Below are 20,681 nucleotides of genomic sequence, written 5' to 3'. Positions count from 1 at the left end.
GTAGGGGTATGGGTTGGTTACGCTTCGGCGGGTCGGTGTGGACTTGTTGGGCCGAAGGGCCTGTTTCCACACTGTAAAGTAATCTAATCTAATCTAATATACCGGCCACTACAGCGGACAGCTGAAACTGACAACCGGAGCGGCAGGGACAGGCCACTATAAATGCCGGAGGAAACACCACAGAAGCGCTCCACAGGAGGCTCCCAAGCACTGAGGATGTCACCTAGACAGGGGACGAAACGTTTGCAACAAAAATTTCCAACTCGGCGAACAGAACCACAACAACAATACATTACAATTTATCTGTTTAATTTCTCCTTCATAATCATCCAGGTAAGTATACTGAAACTAATCTGAAGTGTCTGATTTTTAACTCAAGAGTCAGAGACTTTTTAGGAGGATCCCAGAAGTGCAGGGTAATGGCCCATTGGAAGTTTAGATTTCTCAATCAATTCCCACAAAATCAGTGCATTAGGCGACCCAGACACTTGAAGATCTGGACCATGACTTTTTATGAGTCACAAATCAATCAATACATTTGGGTGGCATTGAAGGCAGGGCTAGCTTGCTAAACAAGCTCAAAAGCAGGTTTGCTGCATATTTCAGGAAAACATAATTGTTTTTTTCAAAACTGCAACTATTAGGTTTATTGAAACAAAACTAAAAGGACAGACAAGGTAAAGAGTATTTTTTTCCCTAGCTGCACAAATCTGCAGACTGAATGTCTGACACTAAGCCGAACTATTCAAGTGCTTAGGCAGTCGAGACTGAAAATAGCGCAAAATAAATAAGTTTCCTTCAACAAGTATATGTCACTAAGTTCTAAAAGGATCAGTGAACAAAAATAATTCCCCTCTTCCTAGGGGATGACCAGTTTTCTGCCGACGTTAAACGGAGGAATATTGTCTTTTAAATTGAAGGAAATTATTCGTAGCTTCACTTGCTACACCAAATTGAATCTGGTTTATACACAACTGGATAATGGAACTGGCATTTGTTTAGATAAAAGAACTAGAATATCATTATATCTTGCCAGATATCCAACTAATAAAAATTGTATTCAATTGCCTTTTTGTCTATTTGAGGCCAACAACTATAATCGTTTTGGAGTTCGTAAAATACAATGATTTTTCTCCTCTTTATTTCTTCATGGAATCATTCCTGGGCCCAATCATAGAGTCACAGAGTTGTAACAGCATGGAAACAAATCCTTAAGTCCAACTAGTCCACGCCGACAGTGTTTCTAAACTAAACTAATCCCACTTACTTGCATTTGGCCCAAATCCCTCCAAACCTTTCCTATTCACATACTTATCCAAATAGATTTTAAATGTTATAATTGTAACTGCATCCACCATTTCCTCTGGCAGTTGCCCCTCATACTCTTAAAACTTTCACCTTAAAAATATGCCCCCTAGGTTTGAACTCACTGAGCCTGGGGGAAAACCCCCTGCTATTCACCTTATCTATGCCCCTCATTATTTTAAGAACCTATATAAAGTCACCCCTCAGCCTCCTGCTTCAGTGAAAGAAGTCCCAGCCTGTCCAGCCTATTTTTATACCTCAAACCACCCATTCCTGGCAACATCCTGGTGAATCTTTTCTGAACTCTCTCCAGTTTAATAATATCCTTCCTATAGCAGTGCAACCAGAACTGCACAAGAGGCCTCACCAATGTCCTATACAATCTCACATAACATAATAACTCCTATAAGAGATTTTCATTTACATTACCAAACACTTATATTTTTTGATTAAGGAGGCTTTATCACAGCTCAGTGCACAAAGTCCACCCATATGCCTTTGCATATGCCATTGGTTAAGGATCAAATTCTTTGTCTGTCTTCTTCCAGTCTATGAGCCAATTGTAACAAAGTTACCAGCATCTTGCCTAAGATCAGATAACAATATAGATCAAGAATCCTTTTAAGCTGATTAGTTCAGCTTATGGCTGAATAAACTCAGCAAAACATAAGGGAGGTTCAAACAACTGACTTTGAAATATTTTCACAAGATTGTTCTTCCAAACAAGATGCCTGTTTATCAGTAGATTCAGCTACACACTTATATTATTCGTATAATTTATAAAGACTGAACATTCCCTTGACAACAACACTATGGTACTCAAAAACAAAACAAAGGATAGTTAAGAAAACATTTACAGAATTTGACTTGTACCTGCTGTGTCCAAGAAATCACAAATGGAACAGGAAAATTTGTGGAACAATCAGGTGGTTCAGCTGGGTACTGAAGATAAACAAAAAGATATCAAGTAAGGAATAGGTTGCTGTTGTCTGTACAAGTGTCACAAACCTAACCAATCAAACCTCTGAACTCTTGACTTCAATGCAAGTCATTTCTTTGTGGAAGATCTTTTAAAAAGATGTAATTTTATAGAGAATAAACAGAGTTAACATTGAGTATGGTAACCCTTTTGTCAAAACTGGGTCACTGGACTGAAAACATTACCTCTATTTTTCTCTCCACAGATGCTGAGTTTGTCCAGCATTCTGTTTTTGTTTCAGATCTCCAGCATTGACAGTTCTTTTTCAATACTGCATTTTCAAACTCATTTATTTGATTTTTTTTTCAACCAATGGACGTCTGCATATATGTTACAATGAAAAGTTGCACTTCCATTTTAGTTTGGTTAGATTTCACACCTCTTTCTCTTGCACCTTCATCTAAAGTCAGTGATTGATAAATAAAACACAACTTGTTAAATTCCTTAGAAAATTTAAAGATGATGAACACAGGATTCCTTAAATTATGTATTATAACAATGACAAAAGTTTATATAATAACTCTTCAGAGGCTGGCATCCCATCAGCAATTACTCTTTATTTACAAATGCATAGCTTTAGATGATCAGTGTCTCCCATGGAGTCAGGTATTTAGGAGCTCAATATTCCTGACATTCATCTTTTTTTATGTCAGCCAGGTCTACTTGATTGGAACAGATTAACAGCTCCTCATATTCAATGAGGTCTAGATGACTGACCTTGCTACAATCACTGAAGTTTTAAACACATGTAAGTGAGCTAAGAATCCAGAAACCTCAATAGTTATACCTGATCCATGAAGAATAAAAACAAATCCCATTTGATTCTTAGCTTGTGGTGAGTTAAGAAATTTAAACCAAGGGATACAAAGGCAAATAGTCAAGCACCTTTGCAGGTGAAAAAAGGTCAAGACTCCAATACTAACCACTTTAATAATTTGTTCAGGGAAAAATCAATTTTAATGAATATGTCAGGACAGAACTGTTGAACTTTCCTGAAAGTCATTCACACTTGAACCACTTTTAAAGTTACCAAGTAAGAATTACCAGGAATTTCAGCTTTCTCCATTTTCGCGGCACTTATCTGGAATACACCCTCTTCAAAAGCAGTCAAAACTATGCCCAATACTTACAATAAAAGTTTTTTGCTCTTAAATAAAGAAATAGACAAAGATCTAAGTCGAGTGTCACCTAAAAAAAACTCTGCTGATTATGGTTAGAAAAACAACTCAATAAAAAGGCTGGATTTCATCATTAAAAACAAAAAGTGCTGGAGATCACAGCTGGTCAAGCAGCACCCAGGGAGAGAAAGCAAGCTAACGTTTCGACTCTAGATGATTCTTCAGAGCTGACATGAAGTGTGGAGGGGGCAGAATTTAGGCATAGTTCTGATCTATGGAGTGGTGTGTGTGTGGGGCTGATGGAGTGTAGAGTGCTGAGGGAGAACTATGTTGATAGTTCTGATTAAAAGATCGGAATGTGAGAATGGCAAAACAAATGGCGTGTCTCATTGCCAGACTGGAAAGAACAGACAGTCCCACTGGAGTTGGGAGAGGGGGGGGGGAAAGAGGACATGGTGGCAGAGAATGCATCGAGGTAAAGCTAAAAGAAAAGGAAGGAATGGGAGTGGGTTCACAATCTGATGGTGTTGAACTCATTATTGAGCCCAGAAGGTTGTAAATGCCTGGTCTGAAGAGGAGATGTCACTCCTCCAGTTTTCGCTGTGATTCACTGGAACATTGCAACATGCCAAGGACAGGAATTTCATCATTGCTGTTTGTGACTGTGGCATACAAAAAGCACAAGAGTAATACTAAATCAGGTATTGCTAGTCTCAACCAACCAAAAGTTGAAACTTGATACAGTTAAGTATGTACAGCAGTACCTCACTGACCTTTTCCTAATGTGAACCCAATTTAATGCCTTAGACTCCATGTGATCAGGGTAGAGAGTTGTGTAGGGAATGGGTGGCTTCAGATTGCAGTCACTGAACAGAGACAGGACAGCTTTAGCCCTTCATCAACTAGAACAATGTATAGTTGGCTTATGGTGGGGATAGGTGTGGGTAACAGTAGTTGTGTGCAGGGGTATATGATGAAAAGGTAGAGTTTCTCCAAAAAAGATGAAAGCCTACCTCTCCCTAGGCTTTTTTTTTTGCAGTAGCAATTAGGCCTCAGAGAGCACTACAATGTCCACTAAAGTTGCAACTATTTCTGAAGGCCTCACTGATGCAGTTATTGCAGACCCTGAGATTGAGGCTTCAACTTTCCCTCACACACAGTTTGGGAAGCCCTATTCTACACCAGCAAGTCTCAAAAATGCAGCGAATTCACTATTGGGTTTATTTTTTGAAATACACCAGCAAATATTCAAGAAAGAGGCGTGATCCGAAATAATAGGACATCTTTGTAAAACTTAACTAGAATTAAAAAGTGTCAGATACTTTCAAAATGTAAAACTACTGGTATTAAATTTCTGAGCTAACCTTCCTCCCTTCTTTTCCGAAACTATTGATTCCTCACTAAGGGATATACATATAAACACTTTTGTCCTTTCTGCACTCAATTTAAATAGTCCTCCACACATGTTCATGTGGGGAAGATCAGAACTATGCCTAACAAAACCAAAGAAGAGACAGGTAAAGATATTTTTTCCCAGTTACACTGGGAAACATATATTGAACATATATGACATAAATGGTAGGATAGTGAAGAGTTTCAAGAAGTTTGAGGCCCATTGCAACTTAAAGCAAGAGTTTTCCTTGTCAAGCACATGTCACCAAGTTCGAAATGCGCAAAAATGATTTCCCACTCCCAGGAAATGGGCGTTTCTATACAGAAATTAATGTTATTTTAAATGATGTTATTTAAAACCAAATAATAGATTGGCATCTTCACTCACTTATCATGTTCTTGCATGATGGGCATTGGACAGGAGCCATGAACCTTGGGACAGCAAATATCTCTTGGGACCAGGAATCAGTGGAAGTGGCTCAAGATTGGCCAAAACAGCTAGGTGACTCAAAATAAAGGCATTATGGCATTTTCTGATCCAACTGCATGCTGACAGAGTGGTAGCCCTATGGTTCCAGGGCATTTCTCCATTAATATGGAGGACCCGCAAAGCCACATGTACGATTGATAGCACTTGACGCCATTCCAAAACCTGCTCACTTGGCAAAGCCATGGGTGCTTTCCTCCTGTTTCTCTCTGGTAACAGACAAAACTATGAAGTTGCTGGTCATGGTGTACTGAGCCTTTGATACTTCTGTACTGCAGCAACAGAGAGCAGAGTGACCACACCCTTTTTGAATCATAGATGACTCAGACAATGTTAAATACTGAAGTAGTGACAGAAAATTTGCTCTGTGAAGACCATTAGTTGGTAGCACCTGTTACTTCTGCAGACAGCTTCCCTTATCAGTGGCTTGCACTCAATGTCCCTGGAATGTCACAATTGAAAAGAAGCTACAGCTATAGATTCCCAACGTTGGAAGGTTCATAGCTGACTGGCACAAATCTCTTCTGGCCCCTAGCAAGATGCAGCAAGCAAAAATGTGACTGACTACCTTGACAGCACTGTTTTCTACAAACTTTGTAGCATGAGAAAAGCTAGTCGAAAGCACCATATTTGCAATTTGGATGGCTGAGCCTTTTGTACCTCTAGGGGAGGTTGATGGTGGGGGCAATGGTTAGATGTGTGGACCTCTTAGATGCATATTAAATGATATTAATTATAAAATGATGTTAGATTAACTTGTAGTGTCAAAAATTGGCAAAGCAGACATCAAACAGGTCTTAGAAGTTGCTTGAAGTCATGAGCAGTGTTCTCTATGTACTACGAGACACACATCAGCTCTCGCACTCTTATAAACATGGAGTGCCACATGGGCCTTACCAAAGTACGCCTACCATTTGTGGTTGCTCTGGTTTCCATGGCATTGGCCCTAGAGCACTGCACCACCAAACACCTCTGCTAACATCATTTTTTGTCCCCCAAGCATACGTTTTATATCATCCAAATTTGTTGTGCATTCTTCAGATAACATTTACATTAGATCAACCTATGTGCCCTATCAAAACTCTTTATTGATCAAACCTGAATATTCCCTGCACAAATAACTACTTTATGCTCCGTTCAGAGTTCAAGGCATCAATATTTGTTACTATTTTTTAAACCAACTTTATTTATTAGGTCCTTCAATTATTTCCATGCTACTCAAGTGTTAAACGTTTCAAAGGTAATACATAATTCACTAATTTTCTGTTTAATGTTTATCTCAATTTTATGGTAGAATTGTTCTTTGCTACCAAGAATAAACTACTGTACATTGAGTGTTACTGCACATCTACATGAAAATACTAATGTTGTTTTGAAAACACAAACAAGACACCAGTAAATAGATGCAAGCCACAAAATGTTTTGAGATATTTTTGAACCTGCTTGTTCAGAGATGCTGCTACATACCTCTAGAGCAGGTCGGACTCAAATCCAGTCCTCCTGGCTCACACTATCACTTTTCCACAAAAGCTAATTTTTTTTTAATATAAAGACCTAAATGAGAACATTGGCAATTTTATGACTTGCTGCCTTAATCAAAATTCATACTATATTTCCCTCTAGCACACTGCAAGTTCTGTGTTAACTCCCAATGTCACCTATCACAAGGTTTAACATGTGAGTGCTCTGATTTTATGCTTCACAATCAACATTGAATGGCCGAGGCACAACTAAATGACAAATAAGAGGATTTTTTTTTTATTTATTGCTCTCAGTACTATATGGAAAGTTATTTACTTGAAGAAGAAAACATGTTCTTTTTTCCAACCACTGCAAAACTGGACATTTCATGGCTTGTCAATTGTGGACAGGGACAATAGCTGCAAAATATTTCCTTGAACAGTTTATGGAACAGCAAATAGAATTGATGATGTTTAAAATCAAGGAATATTTCAATAGATGACAATTTGAAAGCCATGACAAAACTTGGAACAATATATTATCGTTGGGTTAAACGAATCTGTTCAAGCGTCAATTATAGGATGGGAAGAGCATGACAGAGACAACTTCAATGATACTACCCCAAGCTATCAGCAAGATACACAAGATCACTTCAATACCTGTTTTGATATCGTAGTTTGCAAGGCAGGGCATGACGTACAGGGCAACTGTCGTATCCACCGGTCTGGTTACTACGAGTTTCAGTTACCCGCGGTTTAGATTAGATTAGATTCCCTACAGTATGGAAACAGGCCCTTCGGCCCAACAAGTCCACACCGACCCTCCGAAGAGCAACCCACCCAGACCCATTCCCCTACACCTAACACTGTGGGCAATTTAGCATGGCCAATTCACCTAACCAGCACATCTTTGGATTGTGGGAGGAAACGTGAGCACCCAGAGGAAACCCACGCAGACACAGGTTTACAGTGGCCCAAACATGTTACATGGAACGTTTCAGAATCATTGACCAGGAGTTGCCGGGAAGGTAAACTTCCCATTTAACTGAAAGGGTTTGCTGCCATCTGTGGTAGGACTTGGAACATATCCCCTGCAGGTGCAGGGGGCACCACTGTACTTAATACTGATTCTGGAAAGAAATGCATTTTATAGATTTTTAAATTATCCAAGAAGTTACTTTGTTTAAAAAAAAAGTACACAACCTTAAAATGGAAAACCTGCAAATAAGTCTATCGGTGTCCCTTAAATATTTCTTAAATAATTCCAGTTCTTCAAGATGTACTGTAGCAACTCAGAGACTCCTTTGACTGCACCTTCCAATTCTGTATCTTCTGCCGCCCTTGTCCTTCTAGGTGGCAGATGTAGAGGAGCACTACCATCTGAAAATGCCTATCCAAGACATGCACCATTCTGTCTTGGAACTATAATTGCTGTTCCTTTTCTGTTGCTCAGTCAAAATCCTGGAACACCCTTCCTAAAAGCACTGCGGGTATTCTGGAAGCTAATTCTAATAAACATTTGCTCACCCAAGAAGAAGACAAGACTGACTCTCTTGATATGGACCATGTCTAGCATCAAGGAACCAAAGACTGGAGACAATGGGAATCAGGAGGGGAGAGGAGGGGAAGGAATTTTATGCTGGTTGGGACCATTCCTAGCATAATAGAAGATGGTTGTGTTTGTTAGGGATGTATCAGCTCAGCACCAGCACATTACTACTGGAGCTCCTCAAATTTTCTTAGCCCAACCATCTTCAACTGCTTCATCAGCGATCTTCCCTCCTTCATCAGATCAAAAGGAGTATGTCTGCTCTTGATTGGATAATGTTCAGAATCATTCACAACTTCTAAGATGCTGAAGTAGTCCGTTTCCATTTGCAGTATGACACAGACAACATTCCAACTTGGGCCAATAAGTGGCAAGTAACATTTATACTTTACAGGTGCCAGGGAATGACCCTCTCAAATGAACAGAGAATGTAATAATTACCATTGACATTTAATAGCACTATCATTGCTCAGTCCCACACTAACAACATTCGGGGGTTTACCCTCAACCAGAAATTGGAATTGACTAGCCATACACGTCAAGACAGGTCAGAAGCCGGGTACTCAACAGATTGGACCTTGCCTCCGGTTCCTGAATATGCATTCGCCATCCACAGAGCACAAGTCACATAAGTGATGAAATTCTATTTACCAGGATGCGTACAGTTCCAACAACACTGAAGAAACTTGACACTATCCAGGACAAAGCAGTCTGCTTGATTATCACCCTATCTGCTACTATAATATCCCTTCTGCACAGATGCACAGTGACAGCAGTATGTATTATCTACGAGATGCACTGCACTAACTCAGAGGCTCCTTTCACAGCACCTTCTCATCCTGTGCCCTCTACCAACTAGAAGGACAAGGGCAACAGATGCACAGGAGCACCATCACCTGAAAATGCCCATCCAAGACACACACACCATCCTGTTTTGGAACTATAATTGGTCTTCTTTCACAGTTCCTGGGTCAAAATCCTGGAACTCCCTTTCTAAAGCACTGTGGGTATTCTTACACCCCAATGGCTGCAGCTGTTCAAGAAGTCAGCTCTGTACCGCCTTCTCCAAGGCAGTTGGGGATAGGCCAAAAATGCTGGCCGAGATGTGGACACCCAATGAACAAATAAGAAAATCCTTATGTTTGCGATCTTTAGTTAACATCAAATATTCAAGACTGATTAATGAATTATGTTATACTGTACAGTTTCAGCTTTTGGCTAAAGTATAACTATCCTAAAATAAAATGCAATTGCGAACCTGACCATCTTATATCATAGGTTTCAAATCTCAAACTCTTAAGATGAAAGTGCACGGCCAAATAGTAACCAGAAACAAGTTGCACAAGTAAATAAATGCAACTCATTGTATCTATATTGACATTTTTTAATATACAAAACTGTTCAAAAGGAATCCCAACATTATACCTTTGAAACCATTACCAGTGCCTCACCTTTGATTTTAATTTAATTGTGATCATATGCTCTCGACCTGCAGAATCCTCAGCCTTCAGCTTAATGGTTCTGAACTCTGCATCCATATAAGCAAGTCTGAGAAGAAAATATATGAAAGGTTTATGAAATCAAAGTCTACTAGTGATTTGATGTGTTTGCTTTACCCCTATTAATCTGAAACTAATATCAGAAAGACAAGGTCTTGAGTGCCAAGCATTTCTCCTGTCACAGATTTACTGCTGTTAATACACCAGTCGGCTGTTTAATGTGTTCATATATCACAAAGTTATTTACGACCTGTGTCAAGGCTCACGCTGTGGTCAGTGAGCACCATGTTTCAGTTTTCCATCATGGGAACCTTTGGCACACACAGCAGGTTCTTGTCAGCCTTTACTTATGTTCACATAAAACTTCCTGTCAGGCCTTTGATCAATTTTTACAGTTTTATACTGTGTTAGAGCAGGCAGCATTTTTAAGCCCATTAGTATTATTAGTTTTTAAATCTATTCTTTCTCATTAAATCTTTCATCTTGCAAATTATTAACATTTGCAATGAAAACCATCATGTATGCATTTGTAACTTATCTACCTTTTGCTTTATCAGAAATTGTGTACAATTCTGAGTAGGAAGCTCATTAATGTACTTTACTTAATTGGAGAACTATATCTGTAAACCTACTCCAGCTGTAGACACTCAACTGCTTAGATTGGCTTTGTTAATCAATTTCAAATGGCTCTGACAAAAGTTAGTGATTAGAGTTTAAAGAATTCAATAAAAAAATTAAAGAATTTCTTCGCCCTTACAACGAGACACCAAGTCAAACTGACCATTAACATCCTAGCTTTCTTCACATTGTGCTGAGATAGACAAGCTTGGTCAGTGTAGTAGCAAAACCACTGCAGTCTTCGCATCCTTTGGTCAATGTAAAGAAAGTAAGAATTTTCAACAGTCAGACTGCTAGTCAATTTCTCTTGGAATATGACACAATGACAATTACCAGCATGCAAAATTCCAGAGAGATTTTAAGCAGTCATTGAAGGAAATAAGATTGAGGAAGACCAGGTTTTGTCTATTCTTTACCATTCCTTTTGGAGCCACAAAAGGCAAATGAGACAAGTTCTTGATCTGGCTTCTCGATGAAACCCAGCATAAATATGGTGACTGTGCGCCAAGAGGTTATAAAAGAAATCTTGAACAATGGGAAATAGATATTATTTTATTATTTTGTAGGAAGTGGCCATTCAAGTGGCCATGTCTTACCAGCATTGAAAAGGTAGTGATCAGCAGCCTTCTTGAACCGCTGCAGTTTAGGTATACATTAAAGTGCTGTTTGGATGACTCTCAAAGTTCAGTTAACCAACTCACTTTGGGACTAACCAAAAGCAGAGATTGATAGGTTGAGGCAAAAGTATTGGAAACCACCGAGTCCCAACCCAGCTATCAAGTAGTGAATGCAGTTTCTTGGCAAACAGGATAGGCAAGTGCCAAAATAGCCCTTATACCCACTAGTTCATGGAAATAATGTACCTTTTCAATGACAATGCAAATTCCTGCAGATGTCAGTGTGTTGAGATAGACTGGTAGACTAATAAAGACAATTTATTGACTACTTATGGTCAGACTTTGACAGATTTTGAAAGACTTGGGGTAGTACACATAATAGAATTCAGCAGATTGCAGAAATTCCATTTAGAAGAATGCAGAAATCAAGATTGCAGAGATTTCACTGGAAATTCCCCAATCTCTGCTGGCAGGAGTTGTGTTTTTGCGCCAAATTAACAAGTATGGGCAGACTTCTCAGTTTGACAGGAGTTAAATTTGTGAATAGACATACGCTGCTCGAAGAAATGCTGGATGCATTAAAAAAAATTCTGAGAAATATGTTAAGTGTCCACAGAACAAAAAGAAAAATCTGTGAAATGACAGGAAATGGAGGGTGCAATGTTAAAACTGTCTACATACAAGTCACAGGTAGCCAAAATAAGAACTGAAACTCATGGAAAGTGAGGACAGAAATGTTATTGATAATTTGATAATTGATCATTTTGAGTAGTGAAGTGAATTTGTGATTTACAATAGGAGAATGAACCTCAGAAATGCTTAGAGTGTAGCCAATGTTTCAAGTGCAATCCAAATTATTAATGTCATGAACTGTCCCAATGGTACAACACGGTAATCCAAACTAAGCATGAAAGGGAAGCTTCAGAGAACAATGGACATACAAATCAAAGAAAAACCATTGTAGTATTGACGAGATTAATGTGATCCTAGTGATTAATGTGTTGGTGGCAGAGTCTTTCAATTGTGCAGTATTACACACTGGATACATGTCTACAGTGTGTCAAATAGTCTGGCTAAAATGCTACCTAGAATCTCCAAGTAATAAGGATAGAGACAAAGTTAGGGAATTTGAGAGTTCCATCAGATTTGGGGATGACAAGACACTAAATCTTTGAAAATAATGGTTATTCCTTGTAAGATAGGGGAATCAATCATTTTATTAGCACTGATGTAGTGTCCAGTGAAGTACCATTGTTATTATATAGGCCACAAATGAAGCAAGCACAAATGAAGCTGGATATGGAGAATGACAAAATCATTGTTGTTTGAAGTTACAGGTAATCCATTAAAGGGATCCTGATTGCAATATATCCTCTTCACTAAAGAAGTTAAAAAGTGTCGTTGATATCAGGTGTAGTAAATTAGAAGATAAAGTGAAATGTGTTAAAATTAAGTAGACTATTTGTGAAATGAATTGGCTAATGGTGAGTTTATATATGTATACACAAATATTAACATAATTATGAATATGGCAGCAAAAAAAACCATTTAACAATAGGTTATGTTAAAGGAACCATGCAGTAACAGACAAAATAGTTCATAACATTTTGGTGAATCATCCAAAATGTAAATTATCACCTGTACCATGTGGGTTGCCCGTGCTAAGAATTTCTTGAAGATGATAGGATAATAAAGCCCATATCAGTTAAATTTTGAAAGGAATCCTAAGGTTCTCAGTAATAAGTGATCAATTATAGCTTGGGCAGGGGCTATAATTGACTCAACTTTCTCTGAGCATTTGATTGTATTGCATGCAGGCTGAAAGGCTTTCAGTAAGCTCCAGTCTTAGAAAGAATTCAGAAAGCCTTAAGACACAATGTAAGGCCGTTGGAAACCAGCTTCGATCAGCAGGGTATGGTTTGTAATAAGAAGCGAGGCCTAAAGACTGGAGAAGCCCAGGAAGGTTACTGTTGAAAGTGGAATAATAATGTTACAGTATAGGAATGCAACTGTTCAAATATACTCTCCAAGGTTGTTTGATATGGATTACAACTTTGTAGATTGAAATCTCCCAAATCCAAATGTTACACAGCAATAAGCATCAAAATACCACAACAGACAGCTTGTCCAATGATAAACAGATCAATTCTGATGGTAAATAGGAGGTTATTGGCTCCAAAGTACATCTCCAAAAGTGAGTATCGACATACAATATTTACCAGAAGGGGCAATACAATGGAGAAATATGAATAAATATGAGCATGGAAAATATAAAAGTTGGGTGAGAAGGAACAGGTTAGGTCTATGGATGAAGAAGTACAGAAATTAAAAAGGTAATAAAACTCAAACAGTGAGTTTGTAAGCTCAAACAGTAGATCTGGAAGGAAACATGCCTCTAGAAAAATATTATGACCATTGAAAAAACTCATATTAAAAGGAGGACAAAGAAAAACAGCAGCAAGATAGAGGGCACAGTATAACAAGGTTAAGAAATATAGTACCAACCAGGAACGCCATCAGGAGCAGAAGCTCATGTGGTTCGTAAACGATCCAGAAGTCAAGTCAATACATGATGTCAAACAACAAGAATTAAAAAGCTGAAGAGAATTTGGGGTAATAACACTAACAAATAAGGGACAACCAGCTCAGTATATGCACAACAAAAGTGTCCCCTGATGGAACATACAAAGTTAATGCAAGTCTAGTGGCACAAGATTTTGAAGAATATTGGGGACCTCGATATCAGTAAATTCACTATCAATTTTGAAAATTTTCTTGGCTTTGTTAGCAACAAATGCTTGGGAGTGTAAATCAATTAATATTATAGCTGCAGTTCCGCAGGGAGATCAGCTCAAGAGGGAAGAGTTTCTTCATCCTCCAAGAGGCATCAGATGCAATGGGACAATCCGGGTTTTAAATACATATGGATATGGCCTAAATGATGCCTGCAGATTTTGGTATTCCTCAGGAAGATCTGTATTAGTAAAATTGTGTTGTTTTCAGTTAAACTTCCGTGTCTTATTGATACTAAGGGTTAGCTTTCAAGCATCTTTAATATACACACAGATAATTTTTTGAGCAGTAAATTTGAAAACATTGTCAAAAATGGGCTTAAAGCAGAATTCAAAATTGGAATTCAGTATGCTAAGGCTTTTAAGCTTTGAAATCAGGTAGCATGAATTGAATATCACTCTGTATAGCATTCTTATTTGAAAAAATGTTAACTCCATTGTTATTAGTCAAAGTAGGATCTCACAAAAACATGCAGCAGCATTCAAAACTAAAATAAAGGAATTACAATTAGACAGCTGAATTAGTTGGGCACTCAAGCGAGATGCCAGTTCTGAAGAATTAGAGTTGAGTACAACAAGAAGACCCAAGATGGAAGATATTATTTGGTGAACAAAACACTAAGAAAATTTAAAATAGAGCATAAATGGTGTTATCAAGTTTCCAGCATTGGGAGATACCACAAACATAAAACTTGTTGGCTTTAGTGATGCCTCTTAGGTAAATCTGTGATGGATTCTCCAGTACAGGCAAATCTCTGATTTTTCTTAAGGGAAAGGTGGTAAATTTGACTCTTTGGCTTGGGAGGCAAGAAGGATCAGCAGAGTAGTAAAAAATGCCTTAATAGCAGAAACTCCCATTCTTGATGAGGCTTCTTTCTTGATGAAACTACTGGATGAAATTTCAAAAAAGAGGTTTCAGCATCAATACCCGTTGAGTGTTACACTTATAATAAATCACTATGAGATAATGTATACTCAACAAAATGTACGAATGGAAAAAGACTGAGGTAAATGCTGCAGTTTTAAAACAGAACTGAAAAATGGATAAATTTCCAAACTGAAATAGATGGATAGCAGTGTCCAGCTATGTGATTGGATTAGATTAGTTTCCCTACAATATGGAAACTGGCCCTTCAGCCCAACAAGTCCACACCAACCCTCTGAAGAATAGCCCACTCAGACCCATTCCGTTTACTCTATATTTACCCCTGACTAATACACTTAACATGGCAATTTAGCATGGCCAATTCAACTGACCTGCATATCTTTGGATTGTGGAAGGAAACTGGAGCACCCAGTGGAAACCCACGCAGACACTGGGAGAATATACAAACTCCACAAAGACAGTTGACCAAGGGGGGAAATCGACTCCAGATCCCTGGTGCTGTGAGGCAACAGTGCTAACTGCTGAGCAACTGTGCCACCCATAATTTGTTTTACAAAGAAAGGGTCAAGCTCAAAGAAACAGTTGGATGTACTGGAGATAGGACGATTGGAACTTTAATTCAAAGAAAGAAAACAGGAGCATTTGTTTTTAGACAATATAGACAAACATAATGAAAAAGAACTGTTACCATCTAACCCATGGTTAGAAGAGATGCACGAGACCCAACAGAACAGGAGGCAGGTGCTGGGTATATTAAAGAGAGTTTAATTAGGTGTGAACTTGTATCAATTTGGAGAATTTATAATCAGTGGAGTTAGAATTTACATAGTATGGTTAACTTGGGCTCTGTTCAGAAACAGTTACCATCTAGTTTATAACAATCAAAAAGCATTTTTTTGGACAGAAACTATGGTGAAAATTTAGAACTCTCACCATTGAAGTTGGGATTAAGAAGACTATAGACTCATTTGGATCCGTACAAGAAAATGTAGATGCACTCCATCATGCTGAAGGTGATATTCCTTCTTCTCAACATCCTCATCTTCCACCTTGGAAAACTATTGCAGCTCTCCCAGCTCTTCAATTTTCATCACCTTTCCTCCTTGTCTGTTCTAGTTGTGCTGAGCTCAGCATGCAAGGATTATGTGATTACATGGAAGTAATACCACATTCAAGTTCTCCTCCAAGCCACTCACCATCCAGACTTGGAAATATATCACCGTTTCTTCACTGTCACTCAGTTAATATCCTGGAATTCTCTCTCTAATTGCATCGTGGGTGAAGCCACAGAAGGTGGACTGCAGCAGTTCAAAAAGGCAGCTCACCACCAAGTAGGGATGGGCAATAAACGCTGGTCAACCAGTGATGCCCATATCCCACAAACAAACATATTTTTTAAAAATCCACTCAATCAGAATATAATGCAAGAATGCCCCAGAGCATTGGAAACTCGCTTTGAGGCAGTCTATTACAACAGACCAGATAGGAGAATGCATTACATTTGGTCTTGGTCAGGGTGTTGTGTAATATAGATATTGGCCACAGGAGTTGAAGGTAGCTCCGGTATACCAGAACCATCCTGGCAAGGTATCTGGTCCTTGGCATGAAGCAGGAACCCAACAGTTAAAGGATATAGACATCATGGCAGTTTCCAAAGTTTCTGGCAAAGGTATCCAAGGTGTGAAAGTAATGAGGATAGATGCTTTGGATGCCAATAGGAAATGTTTCCATTTGGGAAATGAAGAAATTACTGCCTTATTTAGATTAGGATTCCCTACAGTATGGAAACAGGCACTTCGGCCCAACAAGTCCACACCGCCCCTCTGAAGAGTACCATCCAGACCCATTCTCCTACATTTACCCCTGACTAACGTACCTACCAGTATGGGCAATTGAGCATGGCCAATTCACCTTACCTACACATCTTTGGACTGTGGGAGGAAAACCACGCAGACACGGGGAGAATGGGCAAACTCCACACAGATATTTGCCAGAGCTGGAATCGAACCCAGGTCTCTGAAGCTATGAGGCAGCAGTGCTAGCCACTGAGCCACCATGCCACCCACAATATGATATGGTTCTCAGTGTAAAGTCTATAGTGCCCTGCATGGGCAAGACAGCAATGTTAGCAAAGACTACAGCCCAGGGTGTCACAATGACCTCATCACAGGGAAACAAGATGAAGCAATTTGATTTTGCACAAATTGTGTTCGTGGGTTGAGGCTTGAAAAGATCCCACACAGTGGATCCTTGGAAGCAGTCCATCACATTAAATTTAATAACAAACACAAAACATTGGAGAGAATCAGCATGTGTGACAGTATCTGTGGAGAGAAACAGTTAATGTTCAAACATCCAGAATCACAATGTTTCAGACTGGGTGAGTTCTGAAGAATCATTACAGAATTGAAATATTAACTTTGTTTCTCTCTTCATAGATGCTGCTTGATCTCCTGTGTTTCCCCAGCAAATCGGTGTTTGCTTCAAACTTTCAGCATCCGCAACATTTGTCTTTCCAAAAACGTAATCATAAGTGTCCACTTAACAAGTACTGGGATAGTTTGGCCACTACTCCTTCAGGTCACAAGTTCTGTTCCAGCAGATGTCACAACTCAGTAATTGTCTCCCTAAACCTCATTCAGTAGTGCCACTCATCTGGAGGATATGACAGCAAAGTCTGTTAATCTCATCCTCTGGAATCTCCCCTGCTACCTAAAGGGATCTTCTTGATGTTAAGGCTGCTCAGCAACCACTAGAGGTTGCTGACGGCCCTGCGTTTGCTGATGCTTTGCTCTTCCTCAATTTCTCTGCTCCTTCATTCCACTTTGGCCATAGCGATGCCAACACCTGCTGTGGCTGGATCCATTAAGGCAGTTACAATGAATGAATGCAACAAGTCAGCAATTGCAGTCGACTTTAACATCAGCCTTGATACAACAGGACATGGAAGTCACTGAAAGCTTCCACACACACCTCTAACATATTAGGCCTTATTCAGATACATGCAGCACAAGTAATGTCACACTCCATCTGTTAATCTAGTTGCCCAGCCCAATCATCATCTTATTTTTGCATTGCAGTCCTTTCAACTCTATTAGCTGTGAGCTTTCTGTGTTCTCAAATTCTCCTATTTAACTGGTCATCACCAATATTCCCCTGGCCCCCAGAGCAATTACACAACCACACTCAACAGCATGATCTAGTGATATCCTCATTGAATCAAGAGTAGTGGCAGCTATTGAACCCTTATGTCAAGGATTGCTCCCATTCACTGTAATTGCCCTTTCTTCACCCCGCCACAATGTTTCCAATCCACAAACTCAAGCTCTCCAATTTCCCCAAGATAAAACTGACTCCTAATAAAGCCTTTGACAATTAAAGCTCAAATCCCCTGGAATGACTATTGTCCAACTTGTTGGCTGACTTGGGAAGGCAGCTCTTGAACCGAATTCTATCCAGCTCCCTGACTGACATTCCACCAGTCACTGGACTGGTTAGAAACGGATTGTGACACCAGAGTGTGAGGAGAAAATTCCCTGAACCCTCATTATACCAAACTGCTGAGTGGCCAACCCCTGCACTGAGACCAGACAATGCCCTTGAATGACTGTGATACCACTCTCAACTAACCACAGTCACTTTTCACTGAATGAAGGCTTGTTTGATGAAGTAGTGTGAATGCCAATGTAACTGCAGGTGCATACTACAGGTGAGCCATTGACATAGCACAGTAGCATACAGCAACTTACCTTGCCCCCACTTGACTTTTCAGTGCTGGCAAATACCAGTTCCCAGTTTTGTGTGTAGTAAAACCAAGGCAAGACAGAACTACGAACAGACTAAGTTCGAACATAACACCAATGTTCTAAAAGGCAATGCAAGCCAGAGATGTCTTTGGCATCCAAATAAGCACAAATTGAGTGAGCTAAGAAAGCAAAGTAAAAGCTCAGAGATGCACCCTGTTCTGATGCATGAGATGGGTGTGTATCTCTGCAGTGCAAAGCAGCCTGGTAGCAGTACTAAAATGCAAAGTGTCGATAAGCTCCAAAGTATACTATTGAAGGCTGAACTGTATTGTAAGGGAATCTGAGATCATCATGATCAGGTGAAGAGACTGGTACTCTGCTGGGCAAGGTTTCTATGGAGAAAAGATGCACGTGGTCACTGCCCATGGAGCATGCTCTGAGGCATTGGGGATTACTGGCCAAGAAGGAGGCGAGAAAAGATGCCAAAAAGCTGCAGCTGCTACGTAATTTTTCTGAATTTTAAGTCAGGGTATGATGCCATCAAGCTTTTCACTGGCACCTCAGAAAATACTTAACTGTATAAAAATGAGGTGAAGTGTAATAATAATGAGAAGCTCTTGCAGTCAAATGGAACTCTTGCCACTCACCGGCACAATTCTAATTTGCAACTGAACCCTCAAAAGGGAAGTCAGACTTTTCTATCCTCAACATTGAGAATCTCATCTTCCATTCTCAGTTGTCTCACAACTTGCAGCCATTTCCCTTTATCACTCAAACTGGGAAAAATTCACATCTTAACTCTCATTCTTCCTCCACAGAATATTCCGGACTATTCCTCGCATTTGTATTTTCATTATCAATCGGTTCAACTGTCATGGCAAAGATCAGTACATATATACACACATATTTCTTTTAAAAAGCATATACGCAAGTAAATTAGAAATAAGTGTTTTACACAGACAATAATAATGAAATTTTATAGTTAGTTATAAATGTGCATGAATTCAATCATAATAACGGAATTGAAAGAAACTGCAACTTACTTATCCCAACCCAAACTTTCAATTTCTTTAATAAGCTGTGCATAATATTGTGGAGGAGGAGGAGCTGTCAGGTCATTTTTGTTCCTTAATGCAATTTCCTACAAAATTAAGAAGTCATTCTTCAGTAATTATCCACAACACATTTACCATACCAGCCTAAATTTTATAGATTACAAAACTACAGTGCATTGGGTTGACAGAATGACCTGGCAGTAAACAAGTTGAAATTATTATGTTTTGTTATACTCCATAATTTCTTAATAACTCTCAATAAAGTACTTCAACTATTTAACTGACTCAGCAAGCGATCTTGCTTCAGAGGCAATCGTTGTTGGAATAATTTATTGAAAAATATAGAAATTGTTTTCTGCCTTCAAAGAGTTGAGGTGAGCAGCAACTTTATAGAAACCTTCAATGATAAACCCATAATAGCACATTAAACTTCCAAGCAAACAATCCATTGCTTAGGGAGTCTTAGGAGTCACAGTCCAAAATAAAGGGTTAGCTATTAGAGCTATGCGAAGAAATGTCTTCTCATCCCAAAGGTATGGATATTCACTCATTGAGTATATTCATGTCAGAGATCAGTAGATACTAAATGGAACTGAATAATACTATGGGAATATTGACCTGAGGTTGAGCAGTTGTGCTTCAGCTCAATGACAGAGCAGGTTCGAAAGCCAAATGGCCTTCTCCTACTCCATTTCCTTGTGCTCTTACATGATAGTTTCTGCATTCAAACTTGGCAGCCTTCATTGAGTGACTTCAGTTCTTGATTTGGCTGCTAGATGGCATACTTTGCAGCAATATTGTAGCAATTCTTCAGAAGATCTCAAAAGAAACTGGCAGAACCAGTCCCACTTCATATGAGGCATCAAACCTAAAGAAATGAGTGACAAACTGAAGAAGTTTACATTCAAAAAAGAAGAATGCACAACTGAAAAAAGACTACAGTGGCATGTCTACCAACTTAAATTTATAAAGTGCCTTGAACCCACAACGTTTGTTTACAGGTACATTACAGCACAAACTGTGACATTGAACCTCACAGGGTGGTTATCAGGACACATTAGCAAAACCTTGGTCAAGATGTTTTAAGAATCAAATTTAAGGCAGAAAGTTTAGAAGGTCAAAAAAAATTTGGAGAGGGAATTCCAAAACCTAGAATCAGGGGAGTTGAAGGTTCATGC

At 39.1% G+C, this 20,681-nt stretch overlaps 1 protein-coding gene across 4 annotated transcripts in view; it reads right to left on the bottom strand.

Annotated features, from left to right (window-relative positions):
• Positions 1–20,681, bottom strand: part of fancl (FA complementation group L) — an 88,856-nt gene that overhangs the window by 31,606 nt on the left and 36,569 nt on the right. For 3 of the 4 annotated variants that reach the window (XM_043696040.1, XM_043696041.1, XM_043696038.1), the window contains 3 exons: positions 19,492–19,589; positions 9,742–9,838; positions 2,179–2,247 (listed from right to left, as the gene is read on the bottom strand). In XM_043696040.1, the coding sequence (XP_043551975.1) occupies positions 2,179–2,247; positions 9,742–9,838; positions 19,492–19,589 (264 nt within the window). The remainder of the gene's footprint in view (positions 1–2,178; positions 2,248–9,741; positions 9,839–19,491; positions 19,590–20,681) is intronic. The other variant, XM_043696042.1, reaches the window with a different exon arrangement.

The sequence above is a fragment of the Chiloscyllium plagiosum genome, chromosome 9 (genome assembly GCF_004010195.1).
Source record: "Chiloscyllium plagiosum isolate BGI_BamShark_2017 chromosome 9, ASM401019v2, whole genome shotgun sequence".
NCBI lineage: Eukaryota > Metazoa > Chordata > Chondrichthyes > Orectolobiformes > Hemiscylliidae > Chiloscyllium > Chiloscyllium plagiosum.
The sequence above is the reverse complement of the archived record's forward strand: the minus strand, read 5'-3'. Positions and strand labels throughout refer to the sequence as shown.